General features: G+C 35.5%; 1 protein-coding gene across 5 annotated transcripts in view; it reads right to left on the reverse strand.

The window, feature by feature from the left end:
• The window catches only part of klhl4 (kelch-like family member 4), a 41,948-nt gene that overhangs the window by 14,971 nt on the left and 5,877 nt on the right, over nt 1-21,100 (reverse strand). For 4 of the 5 annotated variants that reach the window (XM_084132475.1, XM_084132474.1, XM_084132473.1 and 1 more), the window contains 6 exons: nt 8,764-8,931; nt 7,055-7,191; nt 6,634-6,830; nt 1,818-2,030; nt 1,476-1,662; nt 1,037-1,261 (listed from right to left, as the gene is read on the reverse strand). In XM_084132475.1, the coding sequence (XP_083988601.1) occupies nt 1,037-1,261; nt 1,476-1,662; nt 1,818-2,030; nt 6,634-6,830; nt 7,055-7,191; nt 8,764-8,906 (1,102 nt within the window). In that variant the 5' untranslated portion in view covers nt 8,907-8,931. Of the gene's footprint in view, nt 1-1,036; nt 1,262-1,475; nt 1,663-1,817; nt 2,031-5,256; nt 5,381-6,633; nt 6,831-7,054; nt 7,192-8,763; nt 8,932-21,100 lie in introns of those variants that run through there. The other variant, XM_084132476.1, reaches the window with a different exon arrangement.

Raw genomic sequence — 21,100 nt, forward strand, 5'->3', positions numbered from 1 at the left:
GTTTTCATGAAAGTGTAATCTATTAAATGTAATCTACAAATCATTAAGTTGCTGAATTCACGTGCCTTTGCTAGTTCGATACACCCTCTGAACCATTCGAAATAAAGCTTCAAAGCTTCATGGAGCTGTGTTTTAAAATCACCCAATCACTAAACTAGACTTGAGTGGAGGTGTTTATTTTTGTCCAACAGAAAACGTTGTTCAATATAACAGGTTCAAGTTGTGTTACTTATCTCCTCTACAAATTACTCCCTAATGCACCTACCCTTATATGGAAATTAAAGCAAATTGGCTTAATAAATTAATAAATATTAATTTATGAACTTTACCCTCATAATAATAGTATTTCTTCTTCTTTAGCAGCTGATTAGCAATGTATTCCTTTCAGTTAATAAGTTAGGCCTACCGGGTGAACTAGCTTCATTAATAATCATGAGCAAAGCCTTATAAATCACAGCATACAGAATGACATTATAAATGTGAGGTTGTTTCTGTTCTCTTTACAGAAGTTATGTTTAAATGTTGTTTCCCTACACTAAAAACTACAAAGCTTTGATCATAAAACTAAACATTTAAATATCATCTTACTGAGACATTATTGGGAGATATAGAGTGACAACTGATATTTAGATTAATTTTATGAAAGAAGTTTTCTTTACTGTTAAATAAATATCTCATTGATTTACATTACAAGCTATCGGTATTTCATCCTGCATTGCAACTGCACCAAATTGCATATTTTTGCTGTTTTGTTGTTGTTGTTTTGCCTCCTCAAATGTGAGTTCCATATTCTCATTTATCATAATATATGAGCCATTAAAGTCTGATGTATCAAATGATACTCAGCAAAAACAAAAGCATTTTTTTTTTGTCTAAAGGTTCAGCAAAATATTCCATTAAAAAAAAAAAAAAAAAAGATTTTTCATACCGTGTCAATAACAGAAGCAGATAGTAAACATTACTATGTAACTTGTTAATATATGAACATGCTGTGTAATAAGATTACACAAATATCTGAAGCATTCAAAGAACGCACCTAATCCGTGTCTGTGGGTTGACATTGGAGGCATGGTGGACCACACTTTAGTGATTGGATTGTAGCACTCCACCATGTTAGAGGTCTTGAGCCCATCCCTTCCTCCTACCACATAGAGTTTGCTGTCGATCACTGCCACCCCGAACTGAAGTCTTCGCCCATTCATGATGCCAACCTGGATCCATTTGTTTGTGCGAAGGTCATACTTCTCTATTGTTGTAGACCCTAAATGTAGACAGACTCTTAGTTTATTGTTAGTTGTAGATTTGCATGCTGCACTGCTAATAGCTGTCAGCGACAAAAAGTCTCTCAGAGACAAAATCACATAGATAATGACCTGAATTCTGCTGAATATCCTGTGTACAAAAAAATATCTATTTTATGGCAATGAGAGATTCTGCTATAAGAAAAGTCAGGAAAGAGCTAAATAGTGGTCCACCTTTAGAGGCGTCCATCCCTCCAACAGCGTAGAGCGATCCAACAGTGGATTTCCGTGGTTTGGTTCTTGGGCTCTGTAGCATGGGACGGCGCTCTGGTAAAAGATGGTACTTCATGGCTTCCATCAGGAGCTTCTGGCATTCCAGGTCTTCTGAAAACATCTTATTGTTTTCCAGATCAGCAAGAAGCTAAATCAAGAAAATAGTGCATTAACATCCAACAGAAAAAGGGACTAAACAGTGGAATGTTGAAGAATAACATTTAAATATTAGATTAGGTTTTTAGGCATTACATTCAATTGTATGAAACGACCAATAGTCTCATATGCATGTTATTGGCAAACCTGTGGCGGTAAAAGGGGGAGTCGAATATACGCCAGTAACACTCCTAGATCCTGCTGCCGGGGCTGCACATCATAGCGAACCCACATCATCAGTGCTTGAAAAATCGTTTCTTCATCTGGAACATTGATTTCATCACTAGCCAAAAGCTTGGCAATTTCCATTGTGGGTAGCAGGAGGAACTCCTGATTCTGAATGACCTCTAGAAAGTGTTCCTGAAATATTAAGCAATTGTATTTGCCTATATTATAAATCTGTGAGACATTGATAAATGCAATGAGACATTAAGTCCTGAACTACATGTACAATTCCAAAATAGATTTATTTTGGCCTATTTAAAATATCAGTTATATTTTATGATTTTAAATATTTAAATGTTTTCTCGCTGTGTCTAATGCAGAAATCCAGTTAAGTCTGACGTTACAAGTAACCACTTGTACAACAAACACTTCTTCAGATTCCAAACGCAAACTTTTATACACTAATGTGCTGTAGTACTACCAAAAACTCATGATCCTAATCTTTATCTCCATACTGGGTGACCCTTTTTTTATTTTTTCTCAATAGTCATTCTACTATCAATAGCAGTCAATGGAGTGTTAGTAGACTGTCTGCTTAAACGGGACCTATTGTGCAAAATTCAATTTTGAACATAAATGTGTGTCGGCAGTGTGTGTACAACCACCCTATAATAGTAAAAATCCACCCACTCAAGTAAGAAATGTATTCTTATTAAAGCTACTAAAGTTATTCAATCAAGAGCAGTGAGTGATATTCTATTTTTCTTTTGTTGTTTGATTCATATTAACAGCATATAGCAGTGGGTACTGTATATTACGCTGCTTTCACTTTAATACACAGATCTATTATACACATGCTAATTTTCTTTCCCTGGTGTTTATGTTCACAGACATAACCGACTGTGATTATGTGAACTTTGTGTGTTTTTGACATAACCTTGTCTGTATTTAAAGTTTAAGTGCAATAAGACGTGAAAGAGAACTTGGTTTAATACTAATGTGATGCGCTGTCTGACATTGAGATTTCTGTGCGCATGCTTCGGATGCGCTCAGAAAACCATATATCAGAAGTTTAAAATGATATGGCTTTAAAATGCATGCAAATAAAAAACTGTCATTATGAGGAAGAACTGCAATGTCACATGAGCGAGACCACGATAGAAATGATAATCAAAACCAAACAGATGTTTTTGTTTTTGGCAGAGTATCCGAGGCAGTTTTCTCGCACAGGCTCCGCCTTCTTCTGGACAGCTGGGTGGGGAGCAGCAGCTCATTTGCATTTAAAGATACATGCACGAAAATAGCATGTTTTTCATTCCGCTCAAAAATGAAATATATTTACAACATTAAATAAATTATCTGTGGGGTATTTTGAGCTAAAACTTCATAGACACATTCTGGGGACACTTGAGACTTATATTACATATTTTAAGAAAGGGGCATAATAGGTCCCCTTTAATATCTGCTAACACTTTATTTTGATGGTTCCCCAATAGACATTCTACTGACTACAAGTAACTTTACAATTACACGTCAGCTTTTTCTACTAACCCTAAAACTATAACCTAGTAGTCTCTAATGAGAGTTAGTTGACATGTAGTTGCAAATTACTGAGAGTTGGCTGACATGTACGTAGTTGCAAAATTAGTAGAATGTCTAAAGTGGATTATCGAAATAAAGTGTAATCCCTTTACTGTAATCTCAGTGATACATTTTTTTCAGGAGTCGTAAAAATATTGGAGTTTGTGAGCATGGAGAGTGTAGTGCATAGCATGATTATTATTTTTTTTTAAAGCTTCATTTAAAATAGTGATATGAATGATTAGCGCTCACATACTACTGTTAAGATAGTATTTGCACTTGAAAGGGAGTAGAGGTTTGGACCTGAAAGAGTATTCGATATGTCACGACTTAACAAGTGGATGGCACTGACACAAAATATAACATCTTTGTTTTGAATAATGCATTTTTGAGAATCTACTAAATGTTTAAAAATATGTCATATCAGCGATATAATTATCTGCTCCAATGCGTCCACAAGGACATCCGAGTTGCTCTCTGATAAAACCATTTTGCAAGGATCAGCTTGTAGCAAGTGAAGAGGATGCCGGAAATCTCTCTAACAAGCTTGTTCATTACTTATGGCACTTCCAGAGTCTCCTTTGTGCATCAGAAGTAATCCCCATTGATTATGTTGCAAATAAGGGTAGTAAACATCCTATTGATCATTAATCAGATCTAAACAGCATCATCCCTGCTAAAGCCGTGCTTGGGCTCTCGGAGCTTAGCTCAGACACACATAATTAATTGAGTACCATGCATTGATTTTCAGCCCCTCCTCAATATAGATTTAAACCCTACTTCTTCTGGTGACATTGATATAGATTCATTATTCGCAATTACCATCACAAGCACCCTGGCAATTAATTGAATACATTAATTCTGTTTCACTGCAAACATTTATTTAAAGGCCTCTCAGGGCATATATTTCAGGCAAGGGCATTAAACTGAACAGCAAGTAACAGGTCCTGCAGCAATATTAGTGTGAGAGGCACAAGGCTCCGTAAGATCTAAATGGATTAAATTGTAAGGGAGGATGTGAGAATTTAATGGGTTGCGCCAAATCTAATGTATTCATGAGGGGAAATTTGACTTAGAGCAGTGTTTGTTGTCAGTCATTTATCTAAGCATTGTCTCAGTTGCTTTATTCTGCACATGCTTTTCCTCTTGTGACTGCAAACGAATCTCCCTTTTACATTCAAAAGAAAATACATTGACTTCCAGCATGCTACAGGCCATAGATGTCTTGAACTGAGACATTAACCCATGTAAGACTGCAGCTTCTTACACACACACACACACACACACACACAAAGATGTAATGTCAGGATGAGACAGAAACGAGGAAAAACAAGCTAAAAAATAACTTTATAATCTAAACACCACAGCAAGCAAACCAGGAAGCTCTGTTAACGCTGTGTTCATTACCGAAGCGATGGAACAGGAAATTTTCTGCTTGTGTTCTCTGATTAGATTAACCTCTCTGCTCTGGAAAGCCCTTTGTAAACAGCCTGTGCAGATGTCCTTCAGGAGATAACGGCTATCTTCCTAAGTTGTTTCCGCACTTGGACAGAGAAATGCCCATCAAGCAAATGTGCTCTGTGGATCCTTGGGCTCCTGAGAATACTTAATGTATTGGCATTATTTAACCAAAGCTGCTTTTGCTATATTTCTCACACATCAAAGAGCTCTGCACACCCCTTCAGACTGACCGCATGCTGAGATACAACCTGACACATCAAGTAAATTTATGCTTGGAATTCTCTATGTCAGTGACTAGGTTTTAAAACTTGTGGTATTTCCTGTTTTTCAATATGCAGAAAAAAAGTTGACAGGTACAAGATTTTATTTTAAAGTTTACCTCAAAATGAAAATTCTGCCACCCTAATGTTGCTTCAAACCTTTATGAACTCAGTTTGGTCGATGGAACACAAAAGGAGACGTTGAGAAGAATGTTCATGCTGCTATCTTCCATACAATGAAAACTGGAGTGGTCAAGCAGGGCAAAAAAAAAAAAAAAGGATTGCTAAAAAAATCAGTCCACATGTTTCATGCACTTCATTCTACTCTGAATTCATACGATATATTTCAGTCTGTAATTTACTCAAAATCTAGCCTTAAAATTTTTGATTAACAGTTCTGATAACCATTTAACTTTCTTTGTATGGAAAAGAGCTGCTTGGATATTCTGGGATAAATTTCTCCTTTTGAGTAAGTCATCTTACTTTAGCAGTAGTTTCTTACATGAAAATACAATGTCTAGAATTGTACTGTGATTGCAGTGTCATTTTCTGTGATAACAGAAATTTTAATTTAATAAATAAAATAAAAACAGATGAATAAATATTGCAATATAATTTAAGATAATTGGGTAAGTATCTTTAATTTTCTTTTGAAATCATTGTGGTGATTAGTTTTTCTTTTTGCTGGGATTTTAGACCTTTGTCACTTTTAATTACATTTAATTTAATTATATTACATTTCCTTCCAGCCAATGTAATAGTGGTACAAAACACAGAATTGATTTTGATCTTAACTTACAATCTATAGTATCTATATTTCCATATACACTGTATGTTATAGTACAGAAATAATTCATAATCTTTTTACAATTGAGGTGGGAAGGTGTTTTCCTTTTTGGTAAAATAATGCTTTATTGTTTATTGCTTTAATTGCTTTGGTAAAATTTAATGCTTTTACAGTTTATTGTCAGGATTATTGGGTTTTGTATGCTAAATGTTGATATCTCATATGAATATTCCCCAGATGGTTGTTATCTATAGTGAACCTTTAGTGTGTGATATACATACTAAAAAATCAATTATTCTGACAATCAACAAGCCTAAATTTAAATGTACATTACAAATTAAATCAAAAGCAACAGTAATATAAACCGGCAAAAAGTAAAACAATGAAACCGCATAATTTATTCATGCCAGAGTGCATGCTGGGAACATCGCCAGCTTGTACTCTAGACATTATACTAGTTAATCTGTAAATATGCATGAGCTTACTGTAATGGAGACACAGATAATCATTGGGATTCTACAACCATCATAATCATTCAACTCCCATTTACTGTGAAAATATACAGGCGTTATTTAACTGTAATTCTACAATTACGACTGTGAAAATTACCGTAAAAGGTCAGCAACTAGCAGTCAGGACAAATGTTAGCGCTATTTATAGCTAATTTATCATTTATCCTAGACAAGCTACTTTGTATGCCAGGTCCTACCATAGTGTAGTTGTGAGCGACATTCAAAAGATCCATGCATCCCTGTGCATCAGCAAACGAACGGATCCCCAGGCAGTTGGATGGGTGCAGTTGTTTCATCAGAAAGTTGCAGCAGACCTGAATAACTTGTGAGAGCTGGAGGAGGCAAGCAGCAGCTAAAAGACTTTCAATCGTCTCCTCTTTTAGCTCCAGGACTCCTGTAAATTTAGAGAAAATACTCAAATATGCAGGAAACTTTTCAGAATTATTCTAGGAATAAAATGCTATGTTTAACTGGTGCAATATGTTAAACAGTTGGTTTGTGTTTGTAAAATAGCGTTTTGCCCACTGGCATCAACGAAAAAAATGGATCTGTTTGTGGATGCCACACTTCTGCTACTAGTGCACGTAAAAAGTCCGCAAGTGGAATGTAGATACTCACCAGTATAAGCAAAATGAACCAGTGCTTTCAGCGCCTCAGGATCAACACCCTCCATTTTAATTTCCTCTTGTTTTGCCTCCCTCACATCATTTGTGAACATTGCAGCAAAGTAGTCTGAAACTGCACTCAGGACAAGTCTGCAAATAATTGGGCAAAATGTTTAAACATGCAACCGCATACTTCACGATGAACTCAAACAACCTCTCCAGAGTCGTCTTCGTAGAAAATTCCTCCCATACAAAAATATTTATCTCAGTGCTGTGTGAGCAGCTATTTTCACCAGGTTGTTTCATGCGGCTCTGGGATGATGTTGATTGAGCTTAGTGTCAAACTGGGACATGCAGTAGAGCTTTGGCTACAGAGATTTTTCCAACAGAATAGCATCAAAACACTCAGCAGCGGCCGAGAGATTTCTTCAAATAAACACTGTTTTAGAGTCCTTGAAGAAAGTTCAACACGCTCTGTAGTTTGAAATGGAGCATGCAGCACAGTTTTGACACTTCTTGACGCTATTATTTGCATATCTGTCCTTAAAGGAACAGTGAACACAAAATGAAAATTGTGTTATCATTTTACCTTAATTTATGTTGTTGCAAACCCATGACTTTTTCAGAATTTTGATCAAGGTATACTCATTGCAATTTTCCATGAAATGACAGTGAATTGGCCTCCATCTTTCAAGCTTCAAAAAGAATGCAGAAGCACCATAAAATGTCTTTGTGTGATATATTTCAAGTTTTCTGAAGCCATACTGTATCTTTGTGTAAGATACAGATCAAAAAACCTTATTCACTGAAAATGTTGAACCCCCTGCACCCCATAGCTCCTTAACACGTTCATGAGAGAATTATATCAGTTACATGACAGATTGGTTCACAAAACGTGAGGTTACACTTTATTTTAATGGCCCACTTTAGACATTCTAGTAACTATAAGTAACTTTGCAACTACATGTCAACTAAGTCTTATTAGAGTATTAATAGATTGTAGTAGACTCACGTATTAAAGGAACCCAAAATTAAAATGGAAAATTAATTTACTAACCCTCATGTCATTCTGAACACATAGGCCTTTCATTCATCTTCCACCAAAACTCTAACACATTAAAAAGTACAAAAGCTCAGTAGTACTTATTGGATGCACAAGGACCAATGAGGCTTTATTTATGTTCTGAAGAAGAATGGAAGACTTTTGGGTTTGGAACCACATTAGGGTGAGTAAATGATGACAGAATTTTCCTTTTTTATTATATTTCCTTACACGAAGACTTCAGACATATGACTTCAGAAGACTATATATAGTACACAAATCATAATGAACAATTTTATGGTGCTTGTGCAGCCTTCTTGAAACTTGAAAGCTCCAGTTCACATTTATTGCATAAAAAAAAAAAAAACAGGACAGCTCTTTAATGTTTCTCCTTTTGTGTTGTGAAGAATAATGTCATGTTTTTGGAGTCTGTTTAGGTGAACTATTCCTCTAAAGTTAACTAAGAGTTAAACAAAAGCTTTACTGATAGCATTTAGTTGTTTTAAGTAGCTGTACTAATAGTTTGATTTTGTCCAAAAAAAGATGAATGTAAATTCAATCTCTTTTCAGTTGATTTCTAGAGAAGTATTTTAAGCAGCGTTCCCTTATGTCCGGTTCATCTGTCAGTTTTTGCAGTGAAAGTAGGACATTTGAAACACCTTGATTCGGTGGAGACTCACCTGTGTGCAGGGATCTTATGATCTCCAGCTATCAAAAGTACATCACACAGCTGCTTGTGCTGAAGATAGGTCTCCATCTTTCGAAAGGTCTGTTCCGCATGATTTGTGGCCTGGAAAAACTCATCTGAGCAGTTGGAGCTCATCCTAGAGAGACTGTTCAAAGCCAACCTGTGGGAAAGAGGAAGATCGGAGTTGAGCTGAGACCGAGCGATGTGCGCTTCTGTCAGTTTGATATGGCTATTTGATCTACGCGGGTGACAGGAAAAACTTAACTAACACCTGCACAAGCTGCTGTGTCCACCTGTGACTTCATCTTTTATTTTCCCCTCAATTGACCCGTCAATTCTGAGGTTCCACAGAGTTACACTGACTGACAGGTCATGTTGGAGAAAATGTGTTTGGATTGCGGTAAAGCATGAGTCACGGACATGTGCATTTCAGTGTTTATAGAACACTCTTCCAACTCTAATAGCTGTTTAATAGCTGTTTAGATCAAAGAGAAAAATGACATTTCTGTCATCATTTACTTACATTATATCACTATAAACCTGTATGACTTCCTTTCTTTGGTCCATACAAAATGAATGTTTGTTTTTGACCCCTTAAACTTTTCTTTCGTGTGTTCCACAGAAAAGTAAAAAATCTTACAGGGTTGGAATAACACGAGGGTGATTAAACAATGACAGAATTTTCGTTCTGGGGGCAACTGTTCCTTTAACATATCTATCATCTGGGTGGACATATTCCTGAAATGTGTGTATGGCAAAGTATTATTTGGACATGCAGATTTAGGGGTTATTTGACTCTTACAGCAGAGCTTCAGTTAGTGAACCCATGACATACCTAACAGGCCTTTGAATATAAATTTGTAATATTACTTGGAAAAGCAGTTAGCTTGAGCAAACTTAATAAGTATGTCATGAACGATTTTGTGCCATTTTCCATCAATTTTCTCTGCAGCACACATGCTGTTAATGTCATAATAAAAGAAACACATTTATAGCTTTTTCAAAGAATGATAGCAATGGCCAATTTTACCTTCATAATATTAGACTATTTGATGGCTTTGATGGAGTTTGCACCCACAAAAACAAGCTCCGCCAATGACTGTCATCATGTTGGTTGATGCAGTTTTTGTATGTGTGAATTATACACTGTGCGGAAGTCATAACAATACTCTTTTTTCTTCCAATTGGACATTAGTGATTCTATGTATATCTTCCTTCACACTTGTCAGAGCTAAAATTGAAACCATTAGAGCTAAACTCCGTAAATAAGTGGATTGAAAGCCAGAGTTTTCCAAAGGGGCAGATTACCATTTGCACAAACTTCACTGTTTTTATTTATTCTTTTGGATGCACGGGACTTTGCGGGGATCTGGTCTCTTCATAGAGCCTTGATAATGTAAATTCTGAGCTACTCTCTCTGCAGACCAGTAGATTACAAGCCATTGTGCTGCATCTGAATAATCCCTCTGACTCACAGCAAACAATCTAAAGCCTTTATTTTGCTGTCCTTCACGGAACAAATCCGTGGCTGACATTTAACCAGTCCACAACACTGCTCAAAAAAGTCTAGCTGCCGTAGGGACGCACAGTATGCATTTTGATTACTTTTCTGTAATTAAATGCCATAAAAAAGGCATTTTCAAAAACTCTGCAATTATGGATTGCTTTGTATGACTGGTTTAACTGAGATTTGCATAACAAAAACTAAGTATTCATTGTGATATTTTTAATAACTGCATGTCCTGTTGTCCATTTCATCTTTAACAAGAGTTGCAAAACCATAAAGTTGGGAATGAATATTAAGCACCTGATAAAACGTTATGATCTCGTAAAAGTTTTAATTACAAAGTAAATCCCAGTGAAAGCTGCGCTCACTGGATCAGTGGTTTTGTGAACTGTGACTCCGTCCTTAGAGGCGTAAAGCATGAAGCAGAATTTCACCCTTGTGTCCTCGACTTTGAAGGCAGACATGCTCCATCATATGAGCTAGTTTTTAAACATACTGCCGTATAAATCACATTAATTTCAGATACACACTTCTATTCTCACTTTATAGCAGAATACCTGTGATGAGTAGTCAGTTGGCCCATTTAAAAAGATGGAGCTGGCTTGACATGAGTTGGCTTGATGAGCAAGGTGACTCTCATACGGAATACATTATCTTTATCTCTCTGGTCAGCTGTCAGGGGTAGGTGATCACACTGATAGTTACAAGCGGAGGGGGGTTGACTTCTAAACATTCAAAATTGTCCTGGGGTTGCTCTGATCTAATGCAACATGCAAAGCCAAACTCATGCTGTCTGGCTGTCTGGCTGACGGATCATATCAAATATTATTTCGCTATTGTAGAGCTTCCAAAAAGTGGGTTTGCTTAAAATATTGTACGTTTGCATGCTATTTATTATGTTTTGAGATAATGGTACCTTAGTTGAACAGACCACAGGATAAACAGTTTAAGTGTTCAGATGAAATATGTGTGGTGGTTTTAAAAGACAATCAAGTGTTAAAGAACACATTAAATGTACATCACATTCTTTGCATTATGCCAACATGTTTTTATGAATTAATAGGGACACGTTTGCAGCTGCACGACATTAAAACTTTAACAATAGCGTGTTTATATTGTGTAGACAGCAAAGGCTACCAGTCCCAGACTCCTTCTGGTCATTATAGGGTTGTTTTTTATGCTAAATAGATGGGTAATTTATCTCCATGACATTATAACGACATTTTGGCACAGAGCTGGGTGTACTGAATAAGAAATAAGCCAACATAAGAGGGGCTGTAAAAACCTAGATGCATTACTTTTGCTCAAAGGAATGCTGAGAGGACTTTTATGTCTACCAATATCGGAGAACCAAATTGCTTCTGTATCACTTTCTGAAAGGTTGTAAATTTACTGAAAATGTTTTCTTTCTGCTTGTGAAATTGGCTTTTTATATAAAGGGTCTTTAAGAGCCACAATGCATCTGAAAAATGATGTATAGCAAACAAAACCACATTTTTGTAACCCTTAAATAAGTTTCATACATATTATATTATGTATTAACCTTACATTGTAATTGCTTTTGAAAAGATTTATCGTTGCTTGTTTTTATATGTTTATCTTTTAATGTTTTTTTGGTGTTAATAATACACTGGTCTTCAAGTACTACTTGCTGTAAAATTTAAATCATTATGCACTATAAACAGGAAGAATGAACAGCTCAGTAGTTTAACTGCTATATGAAATATTGCATACTATGTATTCAGATGGCATTTATAGGAATCTATTGTGGTGTATTACATAACCCATCATATCTCCATATCAGTACAGCATCTGAGCAGTTATTGAACTTGAACTGTATCACTCCATTCAACCAGATCAATAACAAGTGGGAAGTTGTTACAGTTACCTGAGCGTTTCTTGACAAGTGCCTGCCAACAGGCTCTTCAAACGCTATTTCAAGAGCCTAACACAGAGTCGAGCACCACAAAGTGATTTTACATCATCCCCTTCTTTCAAAAACAGATCCTTATCATCAGTAGTATCATCTGCCTTGAATATTTTATTATTTAAAAACTGTGATTTGTTAAAGTGCACTAGCTCTGCATATCTGATAAGTGTTTTGATCAATACTCTCAACAAAAACCGCACAAAAATATTTATAATCATGCTTTCACAATTTTAGTGGTGCAGCTCAGAGTCGTTGTCAATCAAATGAGAATTTGGCTAGGAGGTAGTTTTGAAGGATTTTTCAAGGATCTTATAATGAAATATGTGTCAGCATCTCTGCCCACGTGTGTTCTGCGCATGTATTCGGTTGACCTTTCAAGAAATAGCTGCTAGTGGTTGCAAACATACTGAAGCAGCCCTAAGCGATTTTAAGTGGCAGGATCTTATTCCTCATAGAGCAGCGTGTCAGTGTCTCTTTCCTGGTTTCTGAAGCGTGCTTTGTTATTCAGTGATGCACAGTGCAAACATTATGTTGAAGCTGCACAACAGTGCTTTCCTGCTTAAAAAAGAATAACTGAACCAGTTCTGTGTGTCTATGGGGTTTTCATCCATATTGCAATTTGCCTCTCTTTTCCAAAATGTCATTGAACAAGATGTTTCATTGTTAATGTAAACAATGTATTATAATTCAGCTTCTGAATCTTCTCTCCATGTTCAACCCTTAGATATGCATACCTCGGGTCTTTAGTGACCTGGGGCGTCATTCACTACCCTACTCCACATTCATTTTTTTAAGTTAGACATCAAATTTCTTAGTATTCCTCAATCTATTCATTAGAATCAATATAACAAGAAAAAGAAAATTATAAAAGAACGCCCGTTTTCCCATCATTTTTTTTGTAAAAATTGTATAGGGTCTCGAACGACCCCGGGTGTGTAACAGTGTAAGTATATTTTTCTGCACAACAGTAATTTAATCTTTGAAGACTGAATAAGTGCAATTCACCTTTATTCCACAATGTGGCAATATCTGATACACAATGATGAAGTGTAGTTTCACTCATAGTTACCGCAGGCAGAAAACAAAAGAATAGGAAGTATCATCAGCAAAACTTGAAATGGCTCAGTGAATTACTGCAGAGCAAGTACTGAACGCGATCAAATATTAGTGTCCCTGTCACTTGATGGTGGATCTGATAAAGAAGCTGTCAGCGAAAATTATAGTTTTGAGAATATGTTTGAGATGGCAAATATGAACCAGATGCTAATGAGAAATGAGTTCTGACGAGGACAGTGATGATATAAAATATCTGCTCAAACCCTTCCAAGCTCCAAAAGGTAACAAAATGTATTTAATTTAATCTTCTGTAATTGTTACTTTAATATCAGGAGAGTTTTATATTATCGTGACAGGTAGAGATCCATCCATCTTAGATATAGATCCGGGTTGCTAAAGACCCAAATATGTAATAATGATTGGCGAAACATTTATGCATTTAAGGGTTAAAATACTACAAGTACAAACAGTACCGTCAGATGCTGAGACAAAATAAATACTGAGTAGGCCTATGTTCAAAAAGTCTTGAGCCTACAGTGTTCAAAAAATACCAGGCCAATGTTTGCAAGGTGTTTCATTTTTTGCCTTGCATATCTTTTAAAGCACCTGGCATATCTATAATTCTTCAGTTCATAGAATACTGATAATATGCCGTGTGTGTCTAACAGACAATTCCATAACAATAAACTAAGAAAGATGAATGAACTTCACTTCTAAAAGAGGATTACAGCTATCTTTGCTCGCCCAAAGTCGTGCGTAGAAATCATCTTTATCACCCAGACAGCTTAACTGGGGTTTCATTGCTCCAGCATTTTCACCCACTGTCCTTTAAGTCTGGTGTAGTGAGTACATGGGGGCTCAACCTCATTTTTAAGATGGATCTGTTTTCATGTAAGCCCCAGGATTTGTGCTGAAGGAACTATTTTCTTTTAGCTCAATTGCTCAATTCCAGCATTCAAAGAACATGACCGTTTAAGAGATAAATATCCAGCCATCAGCATTAAGAAAGAGTTTTGTCCAAATCATTTGTCAGAATGGGCATAAATAAACAGATTGAGTATGAGTCAAATATTGCCTTAAACAATACAATTGTAAGAGATTTTCCACCTTACAAGCTTTTGATTTAGATTTTTTAACGATAACTTATAAACCTTTAAAGACCGCCTTACTGTGAGCTACGAGGTTGGTAATTGATATTATTTGCTTCTGTTGAAGCCGCCAGCACATTATTTCAACTTAGTTTTAAAATAATCGAGTTTAACAGCAGAATTCGTGGTGAAATTGTTTTTAAAAAATGTAGAGAAAATTAAACAGAAACAAACTGAACAGAAAATTCTATCAATCAGAAAGTCAAAAGCAAAAACTCAAAAGAGCTCTTTAGCCCCGCCCAACTCCCATGAAGCACTGCAAATGACGTGTTGAAAAATAAGTTGGTGGTGATAGGGAAGTTGGTCTCCCTACACTCTCAAAATGTTTTAATATTTCAATATATGCATATCTTGCAATTAAATCAATATATAAAATAAATACTGTATAATCAACATTTTTAAATGCATATAGTTTTATATTTCTCCATTGTTTTTAATTCGATTAAGCTGTTCACAATGCTTCCATGGGATTGTAGTTTTTTCCCTCACTAAAGCCGTTAATTACACAATCTTGTCTTTGTATTTTTTTAAGATTTTCAAACACTTTTTTTCTTCATGGCTTATTTTAAAATCCCTATGGTAGAAATTAATGGAAAAAATACTTCCAGAACCAACACCGCTGGAAAGTGGGCAGACACTGCAGTGGAGCAGGGATGATGTATAGACCACAACCTGGAAATGAGTTAGCACTTCAGGTTCCATCGTCCTGAAGTCAATGGTACCATTACACCACTAAATCTGAGATATGAAAATAATTTTACCAAATGTCATGAATTAAATAGAAATTTCCATAGTTGATATTTCAGGCTATCTATTTTTTAAGTAGTAAGTAATAAACGGGATAATTATTGTAAAATGTCCCCTTGAAAGTGATACCTGACAGGGTTAATTTTTGCTATAATGACCAGCTTCCCAGACAGCAACATAATGCCGGCCAAGATCCGGCCCACACATCTGGTACACGTGGATTCCACACGTACCAGACGTGGGCCGGATCTGGGCCGGCACTGTGTTGCTGTCTGAGTTCCCTTTATTTCACCTACCTATAAGTTAGGAACCTAAAATAATAACAGAAATATCATAAGGGGCAGAAAGAGTGAATGGGTTCTTCTAATTTTTTTGTTTACGACCCTATCCATATTTGTTGTTATAATTATAAACCATCCAAACCTCTTTAACAAAGAAAGTCATGTAGGCCAATAGAACATTTGTGGCCCTTTGTGACTGTGAACACATAAAATTGCTGCTGCTGTAGCAATCAAAATAACTTACTGCCTCATATACTACAGTATATGAATTCCACTTGTCAAAAAGTCAAGTCCTTTCAGCATACTTTCAATCCTGACTGAATAGATCAAAGGTGTGGTTGGTTCCTTTCCTAAAGTTAGGGCCTGCATGCTGAAGTGAGAAAGGATGTATTTTTCATTAGACTACACAGCTTTACATTTGAATAAGCGTGTAATGCCAAGAGAAGCCATTTTTATTGTTAATGGTAATTAATATTAATCCCACACCTATTTAGTGTCAACACAGTGTCAAATGATGATGCACTGCATTTACAGATCAAGGTTAACTGCCAGGAATTGGTTTTTAATAATCCACATTCTGTGAACAACTTCCATGAATGCATTATTAATGAGACAACAACAAAAACATTACGAGTAGAAATACAGGTCACATATCTTCAAGGCCTTTAATTAGATTGTATTGCATATAAACATAGGCTACCTCTTGCAGAAACGGCGGAGGAACAATTACCTAGTGTATCATTATGTCTTAATATTCAGTGCTATAACATTCGCCATGTGGTAGTTAAAACATGGTGGAGTGCATTAAAGACATTTTACTTTGATTCATTGTTTTATTTATTGCCCTTTTAAAGAGATGAAAAGAGTTATTCATAAAAACACAATACCCCCGGACGTGTTTGTCATTTTTTCTGTCTTTCAAGAGCTGCACTTTAAAACAAAGATAAAGTCACTGAGGATATTTGTCAACGTAACCACGCACAGCCCTTCAGAAGCCGAACAGGTGTGAAGATGAAAGCTTGTTTTTTTTCAAAGTGATATAGAACCTCCAGGTCAGACCTCTTCTTATTATCATAAGTATTGCAATTGTTTTTTCTTCTTCTTCTTTATCTTCAGACTATATTGCCCCTTCAGTGTGCAGTGTCTCATCACAATTGCTAACCAACTGCAAGTTAAATAGTGCTTACCTCAAGGGTTATAAAAGCTGTGCAGAAAATGTTAGGATCAGCACACAGAAACGTCTTATGCCATTAGGAGTCCTCTGACAGAGGGGCTTTCCTGCACTCTGTACATTATTTAAAGAAGTACAGTTAAATGGGCTAGGTAAAGCCAATTTAACTGTACTTATTGTAATAAACTGTACTTAACTGTAATTATTTAAAAATTAGTTAATTTTTTTTTTTTAAATAATCCCCCCCCCCCACACACATCATATTCAGTAAGAAAAATTAAGCCAGATGTTTGCTAAGTATGCATTTTTTTCTAATATCCTATTCTCAGCGAATGCAAATTATGAACATATACAAATTATGCTGAGGCTAATAGATATGTTGAAAAGCTGAATGATAATTCGATTGAATGTGGAACACTCAGCAGTGTTAGGATAATTTATTGCCTGGCTTTAATGTATTGACAACAAAAATGACAACAAGTCCTGAATTATCAATAATTATGCTAATAGCTGCATTTCGAAAGACAAAATACATTCTGCAGAAATGAGGACGTGAGTGTTAGTATGTGGCACTTTTACACATATAGTGTGTTTTAAACATACTACACAAATATTTACATTGTATATTATAGTGACGCCTATATATTAGATGAACTGTAAGACAGATGGTGTTTTGTTTAGATATTTAATGTAAATGTGAATTATGAAACTAATTATAAAGGCTGTTGAGCTCTGCACCCAATTGGAATAACAGTCTGCTGCCGTCTCAATCTACCCTTTGAAAAGAACACATTTTCTAAATGTTCTCGTTTTTTCCTGCTGCCCTTTATTAAAAATTTTAAATAAGCCCTTGTGAAGTTTAGATATTTCCAAGGCTGTTGTGTGATGCTTTCTTTTGAAAACATAAAAAATTAATTCACTGATTAATCAATAAAGCCCCCACAAAATCAAGCTTCAAGCCAAAGTCTTAATTTATAAAGATTGTAAAACAAGCTTTTGAAAAGCCAATTTTAATACAATGTTTGTTAGAAATAGTGTTCAGTAGTTATTTGCTCCATCTAAGCTTCATGTTTTTATTTTATTTTTTTATATATACTTTAAACAAACTAGCATTGCTGTGCAAACATTTCATGTACAACACATTCATGCCCCCACCCCTCCAACACTACATTTCTTTTCCTCTACCTGGACAATGTCTCTTGACCTGTCAATGCTTTATGAACATACTATAAATCTCTCCCTGAAATGAAGCTCTACTCATCCTAGGACAAGATGGTGTCATTATTTTCCAAGGCAATTGAGAGGAAATTGAGATATCATTCAACGTAACAGCTGCTGACTCAAGTATCTGCTGTTTCCTTATTAAAGGGTCATGGCTAAAATTTCTCTTATAGACAGCATTTCATCAAAAGAAAGGGATGGTCTTTTTTTCTCCTTCTTTTTTTCTCTTTTTTTTACAAGAACTGTTCAACTAGCAATGTGCCGAATATCTGGCCACTGTCGGCTCTGGCTTGCTTAGTGGGGACACTTAATATTCAACAATATTATTGATCTGACTGTAGCCTACTGACGCTGTTGTATGAGAACTGACCTGAGCTGGATGATGACATTATTTTTGCAGAACTGCTTTATAGATGAAATGAACTAATTTAATAATTGATTATCTTCACAACGGGACAGAATCAACACTGAACTGACATCAGCTGAACAACAGCCGAAAGGCATCATTTACCTGTTATCACTGTAAAGCTGCATTTAAACAATCTGTATTGTATAAAGCGCTTTATAAATAAAGGTGACTTTATTATTATTATTATTATTATAATTATTATTACAATTTCAGCATTTAAGAGCCTAAAAGTGTTAAAATTGTATGTAATTTAGGTGAACATGATTGTCATGTGATTATTTGTGTTTATGATAGACATATAGCCTACCAAAGCATTATTACTGTGTGCACTATTTAATGGACAGATTAACATTAGGACTATAGGATGTTTTTAGTCTCAATGTATTTAAATCATATATTCATCATCTAAAAACTAAATACTTTTGTACGATATTTATGTTATGTTGTGTATGGAAACCTGTTTCTACAGAGCCTCTAAGCCTAAAAAAAGAAATGGGAGGAAAAAATATCTCGTAAATGTTTTGCGTTCCCCCGAGAAACTTTGCGTTCGCGAAACCTTTGTATTCTTACCAGGGCAACGCAAACATGTTGTGAGCAAACACAAAGTTTATCAGGAGAACAGAAAACATTTGCAAGAGATCGCAAAGGCATTGTCATATACTTTTTTTTTCTTTACCATGTTCTTTTGGAGCTCCGTATGTTTCCACCATGAAATAAAAAAGGTAATAGTGTATTTTTATCTCACAACTCTACGGAGCCCCTAAAGGGACATGGCGATGAAAAAAAAAATCGGAGGAAAAAAATATATGTCAATGCTTCTGCCTTGTGTTCCCCCCGGGAAACGTTGCATTCGCTTGCAAACCTTTTGACTTCTTTGCGAGCGAATGCAAAGTTTCTCGGGGGAACGAAAATCGCATTGAAACATTTTTTTTTTTTCTCCATCATCATGTCCCTTTAAGTTTATATCTTACAATTCTGAGGAAAAAAGTTAGAATTGCAAGAAATTAAGTAGGAATTGTGAGATATAAACTAATCGCAAACTCGCAAAAAAATGTGAGTTGCAAATGGGTAGAGTGGGGGAAAACCAATTTTTTACAGTCTATGGGGAAAACGCCCCCCACCTGTTTTTCCCAAAATAACCACTAGAGGTAGTCAAGATACATTTACTGTTGCTATGCACTACGTTGATAACGGGGATATACAAATCTCCATGGAGAAGCTGACACCAGCAACATATTTGAAGAGAAGAGGATTAGCCTACATGGTAAATGCTATAATTTTCAGATATTAGTAAACAAGTGTTTAAGAGAATATTGTTCTGCAGGATATCACAGTGATGTATGATAGATGAATAGTGAAGTCTGTAGTTTGAAATCATATGTTATTTAATTTAATTAATTATAAATAAAAAAACAAAAACAAAAAACAATTAAAAGTCATAGCTTGTGGGGTAAAACACAAAAAACTACGCTGGGGTACGTAAAACTACGCTGGGGTATTTATTTATTTATTTATTTATTTATTACGTGCCGGAAACAAGCTTCCATAGTTCTGTGTGCCGACAAGGAAACTACAAAATTACTTCCAGCAAGTCATTACAGTGAACTAAGGCAATACTCATTTTAAATGACTCATTTGGTCATTAGCATTTTATCAAACATGTTATCATGTCTGTCATGATATATATAGTCATCTGCTTGATACAGAAAATTAGTATTAGTACAGTAAAAAAAAAAAAAAACATTGATCCAAAGACAATTCTCCACTGTGATTTCGTGAGAATGCTTGATATGAACTATTAATGTGCGCATAACAGTGTTGTAGAAAAACACCCATGACCCTTTGCAGGGCAGCATGCTGTCGGCTTGTTAGACTATTGAAGAAATGGTAACACAGATCACTGAGAGGGCTCTAAGCCCTTTACGCCTGCAGGGATATGTAGGACACCAAACAATTCTCTCAGTTTTTTTTAAATGATCAGAAACAGATTTTTCACAGAAATATGAATTTATTCTAAATGAGTGTCTATAGTACACATAGCTTAAAAGACCATCTATGTTTGTAACTAGATATTATTAGATTTACTAAGATATTGAATTTGATGTTAATTTTAATGAAAAACACATTAAATATTTAGTTCTGCTTGGGATACCACTCCACTAACATTATTTTACTGGTTCAGTTCATCATTACAAAATCACCATGACCTCTGTAATTTCAGTATATTTCATACGCCTCTTCATCTCGCTTTCTGTTTGAACAAATAATACTAAAACAGATTTCATTAACCCCTCTGAATTATTTATGTTGAGCAGGTCAGCAGCCTCGATATTACAGAAGATCGACAGAAACATTCTAAACATAGTATTCAGCAGTTTTCATCAATTCCCATAGTGATAAGGCTTCCAGGCTGAATCCAGATTAATTTCTTTCCTAAAATATTTTATTCATTACTGCCTTGGCTGCCTCACAAGATTTTGATGTTCCACCGGTTTGACGTTTCACTGGTAATGAAATCTATGAGTGTTGCATCAGATGAATATAGCTTACATTTTATATAGCTTACATTATTAGGCATGACATGTTTGGCACTTCTTCTAGTAATGTATTCAATTTGAATGAATTTAAAAGTTAACATAATTGTGCATTGCATGTCAATAACTCTTTCTTAGCCTTTTCATTTTATTTTATTAGGAGTGCAAATGTAGAGAGGACAGCAAACGGAAGTGGGAATGGAAACCTAAGCCAGAAACCTAACCGTTACGCCATGTTAAAGGTAAGTATGGAACATTTCTGTGTTTAGATGATTTTAATAACAATCTATGAGACCAAATAACAAATAATGCTAATAATTTTACA

The sequence above is a fragment of the Abramis brama genome (assembly GCF_963993115.1).
Source record: "Abramis brama genome assembly, chromosome: 13".
Taxonomy (NCBI): Eukaryota; Metazoa; Chordata; class Actinopteri; order Cypriniformes; family Leuciscidae; genus Abramis; species Abramis brama.